At 40.1% G+C, this 14,211-nt stretch overlaps 1 protein-coding gene across 1 annotated transcript in view; it reads left to right on the top strand.

Moving 5' to 3' along the window:
- Positions 1–2,182: 2,182 nt before the first annotated feature.
- LOC139730395 (equilibrative nucleobase transporter 1-like) overlaps positions 2,183–14,211 on the top strand; it is a 36,791-nt gene continuing 24,762 nt past the window's right edge. The window contains exons 1-3 of the mRNA XM_071641259.1: positions 2,183–2,462; positions 4,508–4,925; positions 6,767–6,890. Coding sequence (XP_071497360.1) covers positions 4,510–4,925; positions 6,767–6,890 — 540 coding nt within the window. The 5' untranslated portion in view covers positions 2,183–2,462; positions 4,508–4,509. The remainder of the gene's footprint in view (positions 2,463–4,507; positions 4,926–6,766; positions 6,891–14,211) is intronic.

The following is a 14,211-nucleotide window of genomic DNA, read 5'->3' as shown; positions in this document are numbered from 1 at the left end:
GAAGGAAGATGGGTGGTATATAGATGATAACGGTAAAGTAGATCAAGAATAATGTACAGTAAAAGAACTTATTGGAAGAACCAAAGGGCTTTTTACACTTGTAAATTTTTGCTTAGCCCCGGACCAACGGTGGGGCTAAGGGGGGGGGGGGGGGGGGGGCCTTAGCCCCACCGTTGGTACGGGACTATCCTTAGCCCACTTTCTGTTTACACTCGTTTTTGCCAAAGTGGGCTAGCCCCACCGATAGTACGGTACTATCTGGCCCTGCAAAATAGCAGGGGTTAGCACCGCAATTGCGGTGCTAGCACCGCAATTGCGGTGCCAAGCAAGTGAGTGTAAACAGAACGAAAAAATAATCCTGGGCTAAGCGACGGAGACGAAGTCCGACCCTCACTGACCAATCAGAAACGAGGTAATTAAGTGCTGCCGGTGTGTGCGTGTACGTGTACAGTACACAGCGTAATTATGAATATTCATGTGGTTTGGAAAGTCCGGGGCTAAGAAATACGAGTGTAAAAAGGTCAGTTTTCTCCTTAGCCCCGGACAAGAGATAGTACGGGACTAATTGGCGAGTGTAAAAAGCTGAAAAAATTGGTACGGGACTAACGATAGTCCTGGGTCAGAGAAAGTCCGGGGTTAAGAAACACAAGTGTAAAAAGCCCTTATGAGTAAGAAAGAATACAGGAAGGGAAGAGTGAAAGGATATGGGAATGAACACAGGGAAAAGACGGACAGGCAGGTGGATTTTTTTTTTCACCTGCCCTGACTGTAAGGGCCTGAACATGAACCATAGTCCCGACTCCCAACTATAAATGGCTGATGTGAGGATTCAGCTTGTAACGTTTTGAGAGAGATATAGAAACTACTCTTTGAAATGTTAAAGAGCATACAATAATAAAGGGAACTGAAGTTTTTTTCTTAGATTAAAATCGGTTTTGGAATCTAGAGATCCAAATAAGAGTCGTATGGCCTGTCGCATATTGTTATTTTTTTTTTATCTCGGCCAATTCAAGATCATCAATCGAATGAACTCTGAATTCCTCTAAGAATTACATGTCCTTTCATATTTAATAAGAGATTCCTCACTATCTGGCAAACACACACACACACACACACACACACACACACACACACACACACACAAAAGTTGGAAACCTGCAGCCCCATCTAAACCAAGACTGTATATATCACTCCTATCATCTTCACTCCATCAGTTGCCTGTTATTTCCGCCGACGCGGCTGTTTGCGATTTTTGTTCTCGAACATTAAAAAAAAGAAAATTATAACAGAAGGCCTATACTGATTTAGGTGAGGATTCAGCTTGTAACTTTTTTTTTCAAAATATTTATAAACCACTCTATGAAATGGCAAATGTAAGGGGGAATCAAAAGTTTGTATGATGAAAATCGGTTTTGAAATAACTAAGATATCCCAAAACAAGGTAAAACGAAGGGATCGTCATAAAAGCCGTGGCCTGTCGATTTTATCAGGATTGCTTTTGGGATATCTCAGCCATTTCACGACCAATTTTCATCAAATAAACCTTGAATCCTTCTTGGAATTACATGCTCCTTCATATTTCATAAGAGGTTTCTCATTATCTCACCAAAAATGTTATAAACCTGAAGATCGATAAGTCTCGATCAAAACTATTACGTTCCCTAATTAAACTACAGAATGAAATGCTTGAAACTTTATACGAAGATAGGCAAGGTAGACAGAAAAATCCGTCTGTCCGGAGGAAGTGGTTTTTTTTTTTTATCATGTTGACATTTACTGCACTCCTTCTATTCCGTGAAGCCAGTCTCCGGCGGAGCGAACATATTTTTTTTTCCCGACGACAAGATACAGACCGATCTTTCGGTCAAGTCCGTATGATATCATCATCTTTCTACCGATTATGCAACCATTCATGACATGTGCCCACGTGCTTTTCCAGTGCTGAGCTGAAATGTTCTGTTCGGGATATTCCATTACGAGTTTGGACGTCAATGAAAATTTTTCCACCATGTGGCGGCACACGAAGATTGTCTCTCGATTGCACCAGAACAGTCCTACAAATATATGTAGTTGTAAGATATTGAGAGAAAAAAAATCACACTGTATAACCCAAAAGCGCAGAAAAAACAAAGACTGGGCCGCTGGTCATTTTTGATCGAGCCACGCGCGCATCCTATCTGTGGATAGGATACCACCTGTCCACGTATTTGGTGAGAACCGGAGGGGTGTGCACATCCTGTGTAGCTCGCACTGGACACAATTGGATGGACACGGTTGTAAACGGCGGGATCTCCACGAGTAGTTTCTCAATCGGCACGCGCCACTCCACCAAGAATACTAGCGGCTGCTGTTGGCAATTACCACTCGAACTGCAAGATCAGAGTCAAGTTCCTTCTCTACAAATTACCTACAGTGCTTTGTAAACAGGCCGCCAGAAGCTTAAGATAAAGACAAGGGACAAGGTAAGTTCGACAACGCATGCTAAATGAATGATTGAATCGTCGACGTAGCTGAGCTCTGACTGAGGCGCTCCGCTGATACCGTACGGCGTAGGGCCAACTGACCTGTGGAAGCCCGAACTCCTGGCGTTCGGGCTGGTACAGTATCGGTAGAGCTGGTCGCTGTTTATAGGTCGTTGGTGGATTGATGCTTACAATATTGTACTACAATGTATTACTTAGTTGGTACACTGTACTAGTCACTGCTAGTGGAAAGCTACTCTCCAGTGACTTGATTCGAGCGAGATGAGGAATATATTTCCCTGGAGGAAAACTGGTTTAGACGGGGACATAACCACCACAAACGTCCGTGGCTGTGATTCACACTCTTTTTCCCCCAAGGCCTCGAAGGGCCAAGAACCGTTTTGCCTTCCCTCTTCCCCTGTCTTCAGTTGTTACCCAACCATTCCATAGCCTATGCTATAGGTAAAATTAGATCTTCTAGTTTCAAAACAGAGATTACAAAATTAGCACCTTAACTTGGTGACTATAACTGCACACAACACACCTCCAGTTTAACCACCTTTTATGGAGCCTTTTGGAGGACATCTACCAATCAAAGAATTAAAAAAAAAAAAAGAGGCAGCAACCAGTGAAAGGCAGAAGTTGGATAGCGTTGAACAAATGTTAGGGCACTATTGTATGACATCAATATTTTATGGCAGGATAGATCTCCATAGACCTGCCTGATCCTGAATGGAGGGGAGGGGTGGGGCAGGTACAGGAATATAAGTCATAAACTATGATCAATATCAGGCGTATTGTATCTGCCATACATGTACTACAAGAATACAACAAAACTTTCTTGATAGACCCTGGCTTTAGATGGAGAACAAGCAAATTCAAAAAGGTTGACATGGTGGCAGATCAATTTTGAGCCAATCTTGGAACTGTGATGTTGATAGCTTTAACTCATATGAAAAAAGGGAAGGCTTGTAAAACTGCAACTTGCCCATATTACAAACTGTGACCTAGGTCTTGATGATAGTGACTTGATTGGAGTGAGTGTTCGAATATGTGTGTGAGAATACTGTGAATGAGATGCAGATGGAGGCATTTGCCATTTTTAAGCTTTACGATAGGCCTATATTATGAAGCCTGATCTAATTGAATAACCCAGTTGAATTTACTCTCTTTTTCTTTTTTTTTTCATAGAAACTGAGATTATCTGGGTGATTTATTAGTTTGTAGATAATATGCTGTAGGCGTGTAGATTGTTCTTAGATCTTGACAGGTTTCAGCTTCAGGTCACCAGTCATTTTTAAACCAGGCAGGTGTTGGAGGAGAAGTAACAAGAATCTTTCTTTGACTTTGTATACCCACGCTCTGTGCTGCAAGCCTGTGGAAAAATGTTCTGATGTTTTCTTTAATGCTTTCCAAACACAAATTGGAAAGCCAAGGGGGATGATTTATACAGGGTCAGTTATGATTTTTAAAAGCTCTTTTTATGCCTCCGCCATGAAGTGGTGCCGGAGGCATTATGTTTTCGTGTTGTTTTTTTTTTTCAGTTGAAATGATTAATGCAAGCAACAGCTATGTGATGGGTGTATACAAACACCTTTACTAGAAGATGATTATACTGTAAAAGTGGATATTTTCGTGTGACTAATTTTTCGCGCTTGGCCCCGTAAGAAGAGTTTCGCATGTTTTTAATTCCGCGGAATCAAGACATCACGCACAGGAACATATGGCAAGCAAAAATATTCGCGTGCTTTTATTTTCGCACTAGTTTTTGGTTGCGCGGAATGCGCGAAAATTACAACACCGCGAGAATTTCCACTTTTACAGTAATTGATGGGTGTAAACACCTATACTACTACTACTAGAAGATGATTATAGTGTGGACTAATTGACTGCATTACAGATATGATTATTCTTATGAGATAACCGTACAAGTCATAGTGACTGGTTGGTAAAAATCCGTGTTGTACTGAGGTAGCCATCATAGGCTCAGAATGTAACAAAACAATTTTACACCACTGATGTTGATGTATCATCTGCTCTCCCAGGTATGGCGAGATTACGCTCCAAAATTGAGAAGACGATCACGCTCATTCTGAGCATCCTCGAGAACGCTTTCAACGCCGGCATCTTCTATGGCTGGCCCTCTCTGGTATTCATCTTAAAGCAGCAGGGCTTCTTCCTGGAGGGATGCAATGAGAATGGTCACCACCCTGACGTGGTCAGCGTCAATGGTTCCTTGACCTCGTATAATTCATCTGCCGTTCCGCAGTACACCGAGCTAGTCACCATAACGCAATATGCTCCTCAAGACAACGGCAGAGAGGGCGCCGCACCATGTCCGTACCAGGATTCGAGGTTCCAGCTCGTCTTCACTGTTGCCGCCTTCTGCATGCAGGGGTCGGTCTTCCCCAGTGGACTGCTGTTTGACAAACTCGGAACACGATTTGTTAGGATACTTTTCAGGTGAGAAGAATGGATGTAATTTCTTTTCTTCATAGAACCTTTTTACACTTACATGCCCTTACCAAAAGGGTTATTTTTTATGGAAGGAACATGAATAGAATCTTCATTTCACTGTTTTCATTTTAATTAAAGGGAAATTAAAAAGCCTATTTGAGAATTTTGATATTTAAGGTCACACTGAAGTAATTGAATTCCAATTATCTCTGACATCAAGAGGGAGCAATATTATTAGATCAGCTGGGCCCCGTTTATTAAAAGATAAAATCAATTATAAATTTCCTTACCACACAGGCTGCCGGAGACTTGCCATAGAAATCAACTTTATCATCAATTTTAAATCTTCATAAAACAGGGCTCAGTTCACTAGGTGAGAATGCAGATATTAGGACTCGGTGATATGATTACATTGTCTTACGAACACAAGAAATATAAGTCATGCTTGTAAATAGGGAATTGATTGATGAGATGTGAAATGACGGGCTTTGCTGTAAATCTGTTTTTAATTTTGAGGTATCATACATAAAACTGAATAGCCTCTGAGTTTGAAGGCTTACCTGAATCTGCCGCCTGTAGATGTATTTTGGATCTCTTCTGTCTAAAGATTGGATGTTCGAATTCATCTGTTTTCCCTAGGGTTAATTTTATGATTTATGTTGAATGTACTTAATGGAACTGTACCAAAAACAAACAAACAAACTTGTAGCAATTTAGAGACTTTCACTAATTCTGCAAGCAAAGTAAACAGTGGTGTACAGGAAAACAGAACAGGGCTCAGTTGAAAGAGAAACTACCGGCAATGAATGATGATGAATATGATGAAAAGAAAATGCACAAACCACAGAAATGTGGTTTCCGTGTCGTGTCTGGTAAATGTTAGTGGCCGTGTGCATGATTAAGATGGCACATGAGTGTAACCTTATCCCTTCGTATTTTGCTTGAATTGACGCCATGTCAAGGAGTGTTTCAAAGAATCTCCCGAACCGTTCTATCACTCTGCGTTGAACTTGTCATGTACATATTGATCGTTTGCCACAACCGTTTGTGCTGCCCTTAGTCATGAATTAAACCAAGGCTCTCAGATATACTGTACAAGAGATGATAACAGTGCAATGTTTTACATTTTTGAAAGGACAGAATGAGAGAGGGTAAAACAGGAAGGAAGATAAGGAAGAGATAACAAATTTATATGGAAAAAAAAATTAATTCATCTTTAATAGGATTATCTGCTGTTATCACAACAAAGCAGGAAATGGGGGGGGGGGGCAAAAGAGAGGAGAGAGAAGGTTAAAGACATTGTGGAAGAGAGAAAGTGGAATATATTAGGTGGAGTAATAAAAAGAATGAATGTTGGGGTGTATAGCAAGGATGGAAACAAGATATCAATGGCAGGAAGTGATGACAGGAAAGAGAGTTGATAAGAGAAAAAAAAGAAAAAAGAAAAGGAAAGAGATAACAGAATGGTATACCAGTAGTCACTATGAAAAAGATTCTGTACAATATTGATCTGCATATTTGCAATGAAGGTGACAAGAAACAGACACACAAGAAGGGGGTACTCTTACCCCAATTTTATGTGATTTCTACAGTATATATCATGTGCATTATGAAATATGCAAATATGTAAACATAACATTATTATAGTTAATCAGTAATGGTTGATTTGTGTATCACCCATATTCAACTTGCTTGAAAGAGTCGTGATTGAGCATATCTCCTTCCATTACTTAAAATCCTGATGGTCATATTTTAGGTTGGGTTGCATGCTACACTGTTCGTTCCTTGACAGCGAGCTCCAATATAAAGTTTCCTAATTCTTCAACGTAAACTCATTACCCCTTCAGCATCCTCCTGTTGGCTGGCTACCTGTTCCTTGCCTTCAGCACCCCGGCCCGGGCCACTTTCCTCTTCCCAGCGGGCATCTTGATCGGAATAGGAGGGATCTTGATGATGGTCTGCAGCATGCAGGTAAGTCAGTGTCCATATTCCACCTGTCATATCTATGCAGAGCTACCCATATATTCTCCCTGCATTTGCAGGAAGCGTCTTGAAAAATTAAATTGGCCGATGCACACAGACAAAATTAGTCTGGTGTTGATTGCGATCCAAATGCCAAGATTTTTATTTGGGGGGGGGGGGGATGGTGGTTAAGATTATTGTAAATCTGAACATTTTTGCAATGTGAACATTCCACAGATTTCACACATGGAACTAGTGTGAAAATAAAAGTGTGCCAATGCGTAATGCTGATCAGCTACCCTTTACTTAAGCATATGCTACCGAAGCCCTTAAAGGGATGGTATAGTATTGGTGGAGATGAGGATGGGGCTTTAACCTCTTGCAAGAAACCAAGAAGCCACTTAGGTAGTACAGAGCATACCACTATAACAGGAATTCAAAGTTTATTTGATGAAAATCAATTTTGGAATAGCTGAGACATCCGAAATCAAAGTAAAGCAAAGCGATCGTAATAAAAGTTGGGTCCCACCTTTTATTAGGATTGCCCCGTTTTGGACATATCGGCCATTTCAAAACCAATTTTCATAAAATGCATGTTGAATTCCTCATCACATCCTGTTTCATATTTCATAAGAAGTTTCTTATTCCCGCAACAAAATTGTGAGAAACCTGAAGTTTGGTCTCAACCAAAACTACAGAGATTGTATACAATCCCTTAAGCGCCATGGCAGTGGTGAACTGTTTGAAGTGCTTTGGATTGTGACTGTCTGCAAAATTGAAAGCAAGTGAAATGTATTTTTCCCAGCTATGAAAAAAAAACCCACAAAAAAACAAAACAAAACAAACAACAAGAACGACAACAACAACAACAACAATCCCAAACAAGAATGAGTATTTCCGCTTTTGCCGCGCCATGATGGACATGATTCATTGAAGCTCTTGAGTCAGCTTGAAGTGACTTACATTTCCTCGTTTTGATTCCATCAGAGATTGATATTCTCAATAGTTCTTTTGATTTTTTACAGGTCTCTAGAGTACCAAGTATGCTATCCATTTCTTGGCTCAGAACTAAGAATAAAATCAGTTGTCTTGACTTGTCAAAAACCAGGATGTTTCTTCAGGGACAAAATCCATCGTGTGAAACATTGGATATAAATGTAAAGAGAGAGAGAGAGAGAGATGAAATGAATGAAGATGAAATGTGTCTAAAACATGTTTCATGTTTTAAAGTTATGCTTGTAAGTCTAAAATCAGCTTGAAGCACAGATATCTCAAACATATCACACCTCAAACCTTGTTTTTATTTAATAGCCAATTGTGCTCTGGAGAAATTTTCTATGTGGGTTTTGTTCAATTCTAGTGTCACTGTGTATTTGCAATTTTGATGGTTTTGCCCCTGAAACAATTAAAGAATTCAAGCGTACCAATTGTAGCTTGAAAATCAACTACCATGGTGCGTGCTCATTTAAATATGTATTCACTTTTGTACATTAAGACTAAAGAGCTGTATGATTCATTGGCAGAACTTCAAGTTTTGTGACAGTTGTGTGGATTGTATTCAAAAGCTTTTTCTGTGTGAAACCTCCTGTTGATAGATGGAGTCATTAAGGTAACTATGGTCATCTGACTCCATTTTACATGTTGTACCGAAAGTTCATACCAAAAAGGGGGGGGGGGGGATTGATCATTGTTCCTGCTGGTCCATCTGACACTTAGTAATAAATTGCCATTATGAGAAATTCAATTGATACAAAGTGAAACTAAAAATCACATCTCTTTAAGTTTGCAATATGAATAGTTTGTTTCATTTTATATTGTTGTTGTTTTTTGTTCATTGTTCCCTGCTTGTATCATTTTTCATTTTCACTTCTAAGTGCTCTTATAATAATAATAATAGTAATAAGTCATTGAGAAGAAAAACAAAATTGAGAGAGAAAAGACATTAGCTGCACATTGTCTGCAGGTTGTATGGATTCAAAACTTTGTATAAATGAGGAATGACAAATATGCTGTAAGCATCGGTGTGCATACCCTGATATTTTTATGACATGATATTGATCATACCCAGAGACTCCAACCCCAAGAATCTTCTGATCTGGAGATTCTCCCGCCTGAAACCCCTAGCGAACAGGAGACTCTAACTGTGATTGTGCGCGAAGCACGAAGTTCTAGGGTTCTAGATGCTCTCTCGTGCTATCTAAGGCTTATTTTTCAACTTACAAGTACGTTGACACTAAGTAAGAAATCATTTCAAGCGGGAGACACAGAGCCAGGGCAGGAGAAATTAAATCTCAAGCGGGAGAACGGGAGATTTTGCAAAAACGGGCTTTGGGCGGGAGATCTCCCGTCGAAAGCGGGAGAGTTGGAGTCTCTGCATACCAATAGCCAGCACATTGTGCATCCATGTGCTGATTGTGTGCAAAAGATATGCCAGTGTTTCCACCAGGATGTAGTATTATGATAAACGGGAACTTGCTTGTGTTATTGCACCATGAGTTTCAACATGGTATGGAAACATTGCACCTTTCTGCTTTTCATTGTAATACTATCATGTGTATGTGTGTGTGAGTGTGTATGCACGCACAAAGGACTTGCTTGTTTAAAGCCCAAACAAAGTTCTGGTACGCCTGCAAAAGTTGTCAAATTTCGCTCCCAAATGTGAACGTATGCTTAGGAAATGTGCAGGATAACAATGTTATAACAAGATATTCGATGGGTAACGACGAAAATGCGAAATATTAACCAAAAACGTTCAGTCTCGGTACTTACCCGAACGGGGTCAGGTTAAACTCGGACTCGGGGATAACTCGGCTTCGCTTTGACGGCGGGATGAGTTGTAATGGTTGTCCCTCTGATTGTACAGTGTTGTCCTATGGGAGCGGCCTGTATAAACTAGCGCTTACTGTTCTGGCTACTCGCAGTAATGGTCCGAGTTGTTACAACGCGCGCATCAAAAACCTCTTTTGCGCGCATGCAAAATTAGTGTGCGCCTATCAAGCACCTCTAAAACAATCAAAGGCGCTTGATAAACAACAACAAAAACTCCAAAGACCGCGCGTCTCAGCAACTGAGGACCGTGCGCTGTCATTTTTGTTTTGTTTTGTACAGGATTACGTTAGCACGCACTTTCCTGTCCATTCAGTTAGGCCTCATTTGGTATTATGCAGTGGCCAGTAGAATGTGGCGATCACGAACTGCGTGTGAATTGTCTGAAGTAGGGTCGAATTTTTCCCGAGACCGAGTTAGTCTAGATCCTTCTGGAATAAAAGTCGGTTTTCCTACTATTATTATTTTCCTCAAAATACTCCAAACCGACTCATCATTCCGGCAAACCGCGTCAGCCAGGTAAGTTTCTTAGTGGACTCTTTCGATATATTGCAAGCAAAAATGAAATGGTGCTAGACGGGTTCTCAAGCACTTACCGAAACTTAGTTTTCACTTTAATACAGAATCATGACTTACTCGCCGACTTCTCACCACCAGAAGACTGCTGGTGTTAAAGAAGAGGAATGCAATGTGCATGCATTGATCCGTAGGGATCGTATAGTTTCGTTCGAGACCTAATGTCAAGGTTTATAACATTTTTAGGTGAGATAATGAGAAACCTCTTTTGAAATATGAAAGAGCACGTGAAATTTCAAGAAGGATTCAAAGTTTATTTGATGAAAATTGATTTTGAATGGCTGAGATATCCAAACAAAACGATAGTAATAAAATTGACAGGCCACAACTTTAATTAGGATCTCATTGTTTTACTTTTTTTTAATAGATATCTTAGTCATTTCAAAACCGATTTTCATCAAATAAACTTTTGATTCCCCTTAGAACTGTATGCTCTTTAACATTTCAGAGAGTGGTTTCTAAATATCTCGCAAAACGTTACAAGCTGAATCCTCACCTGGACCAGTACTGTACTGTCCCTTTAATATGCAGATTGATTAAAGGGAAACATCAATTTCAAGCATACAAGAAAAAGAGTTATTTTATGCATGTCAAATACATGTACTGAGTTATGTTACTGAGGCTTTGCATCTTGCCAGTGTGTGTAATTTAAATGATTTTAAGTCATACTTGAGCTTTTCCTACCTTTCAAAACATTAAAAGAGAGAAAAAAACTGACAAGATTTCATGTTAATGTGGTTGGCTGCAGAGCGAAGTGCCTACCGAGTATGTATAGAGATGTAACAAATCTTACAGTCATTGGATTCACAAATGGTGCAGCTGCTTTTAAGATGGAAAGTTCACCTGTCTGACTGCATGATCGCTCTAATTACCATGATGCCATGCAAGGGACCCCACCCACCACCATCCCTGCCCACTTTGCTAGGCAGTTTCCATTAGTGATATTCCGGTGCCGCTGGACCGCAGGAAGTGAAGCCTATTTGCATGTGTACCCTTCTGCCCCCATTCGTTCCTGCTTCATCAATCAGGGTACACTGCAATATAAGCAATCATCTAGTCCATCAACCAATTTGAGATTCATCATCCGATGGTATCTCCTCATCTCTTGCATCTTCGCCAACATCTCTCCACTCATCTCCATCTACCTTACACCCAGCTAGCCTCATTTACAGACCCTCAGCCCCTCTCTCTCTGTAAAGGGCTGCACTGTAGTTTATCAACTTGACTGTAGTTTATCAACTTGAGTGAAGGTTTCAAACAACTGTAAGGGGGTTTTGAACAGAGATAAATGCAAAGCTGTTTTGATTTAAGGGGTTAGGAATGTGTTTCTGAAATGCCAAAAAGAGTGTGATCCAAACGTGTTTAAGCCAGAAACACATTTCTGTAGAGAGTTGATGAACACAAAGTCGTTTTGAAATTATGCGTTCATAGCTCGGACCTGCCTCTGCCAACCACTGCCAACTACACAGATCTCTGCTCCTCAGGTCAAACTGTGCTATGGAGCTGTGCAGTAACAAGGCCTCCCAATCAGATTTAATAAATGCAACATTACGAGAAACGTGATCCAATAAGGCGTTTGCGAGCACGCTTTACATGTATGTATTTTGATCTGCAAAGGTTAATAGCCCTGAAGTTGGCACAAAAGTTTGTTGGTAGTATATATTTCAGATACCTGGTAGCTAAACATGACTGGAACTTTACCCCCTGAGCAATTGATGACTGTGAGCACAGTCCAAAGAATCTAGCATTCCCCTGTAATACTCACATCAGAATGCAGGACCGGAAATTGTTTATGATACTCGGAGAATGATGTGTTTGTTTAGATCTGATACCTTGTCATAACTGTTTGTTTTTTTGCAGTATGATTATTGCACGTCCGGATGTTCATTGTCAATAACTGATGTGGGAATGATTGGCAATGATTTGCTTACTTTGTAGATTAAAGACATGTATGCTTTATAAATACCAAGGATGGGCCAAACCTGGCAACAAACTCCTAGACTCACATGGTCCACCACCATGCACATTTCAATACATGGCTCCAGTTTTGCAGGTGTTGTTTGTTGTTTTATCTGGCCAAATTCAGTATAGCTTCCTGTCTGACCAGAGCAACCTTTGCATACTGTGTATAAAGCTACGGACGTATGAAAGCTCATCTCTTCAAATTGGAGCGGAAATTGACGAGTTGAACATTTATTACATTATTTTGCACTGCATATATTTTCATGAATAAAGTTGTTTTTCACACAAAGCATGCCAGAGTCTTGCCTCATATAGCAACAGGTAATGTCTGCAAATACTGGATTCCGTTGAGACTTTCCAAGTACACTTTGTATTGTAATGATATAAACTCACTGGTAATGGCTGGTGGGTTATGTACTTTTGTATGTAGATACCTACAATGCAGAGACTCCAACCCGAAGCACCTTCTGATCGGGAGATTCTCCCGCCTGAAACCCCTAGCAAACGGGAGACTCCAAGTTTATGTGTGCGAAGTGCGAAGTTCCTAGGGTTACAGATGCTCTCTGGTGCTATCTAAGGCTTATTCTTGCAACATACGATAGCAATAAGTAAGAAATACTTTCCAACGGGAGACATTGAGCCAGGGCGGGAGAAATTAAATCTCAAACGGGAGAACGGGAGATTTTGCAAAATTGGGTTTTCGGCGGGAGATCTCCCGTCGAAAACGGGAGAGTTGGAGTCTCTGACAATGTAACTCGTTACCTGTTCTCGGGAGGGAAAAAAATCCCATGAGTTTGATGTGCAAGTAACCTAGTTTGTAGTTAGCCTTGTATTGAGCCCACTCAGTGCACATGGTCTGTCAACATTTTTAAAATGTGGCTAACAACAAATGATCACTCTTTGTCAAAATGTCTGCATTGTCATCGCTTGGTCATGTACACATCTTTACCTTCCTTCGTGATCTGTTACATTTTTAAATACTGATATGTTGTGGATTTGACTTGATTTTGAGATAGATGCACTTGATACATTTATAGTACAATGTATCACACATTGAGTAGTGACTCGAGTTCCAGTTTGTAGACACAATGTGCATCAATGGGACAACCAATTATGATACGATTTGTATAGGAGGTCAGCCATGGATTTGGTGTTTGTTTTTGTGTGTGTGTTTGTGTTTCCAGTTCAAGAACAGCTAATGATGAGTGATACAAGAGGGATTTTATTGTGAATTGTAGTGTGATGTTTGTACTGTAATTGACTCATATCAGACTAGACACTTACAATTTGTAAGATGTGACTCTGACAGGATTTGCGATAGACCTCTAGGGATTGATTAATCAATCTATGTACGTCCTTCACACTTCAGTCTGTAGAACTGTCTGTAAGTTCAAGGTACAAATGGGACTTTGGCTATGAATTCACTTGTCTTACATTAGAAATTAGGCCACCAAATAACCAGTAATAAGATGAATATCTTATTCTATTATCCTTTTGGAGAAATGTAAGCTCAAATCTAGCAATTTAGAAAAGATTGGTAAAAATTCTACAAGTGAAAAAACAATTCTATCCTTACACAACAAAGGGCTAAAAAATGAAGGAGATATTTTACTCTTCCTATGTGAGATACTAACAATGAATCGTAAAAGAAATGATGTACATTGTACATAGCACCAAACCACAGGAATTGGTTAGTAGGACTTGATAAATTTAAGTGTCCCATCACTTTAAACATCCAGAGAACTTGTTGAGAACAAGCTCAAGCTGGAATGACGAAGCTCCTGCAATTGCAATTTGCATCCTACAGTGTGCATATTGTAGTGGCTTTACCGTATTCGGTTCAACATAATCAGATTTGCGTTTGTTTGAGCTGATGTCTTTACACAGGGTCAGGGGAGCTTGTTCAGGAGTGTGATGCAAATATCTCCGTGCCAACAGGAGAGATAAACATCTTGAAGTATTGTCC

Source organism: Diadema antillarum, unplaced genomic scaffold (assembly GCF_040938485.1).
Source record: "Diadema antillarum isolate AM-2024a unplaced genomic scaffold, OU_Dant_1.0 seq00000310_RagTag, whole genome shotgun sequence".
Lineage (NCBI taxonomy): Eukaryota > Metazoa > Echinodermata > Echinoidea > Diadematoida > Diadematidae > Diadema > Diadema antillarum.
The sequence above is the reverse complement of the archived record's forward strand: the minus strand, read 5'-3'. Positions and strand labels throughout refer to the sequence as shown.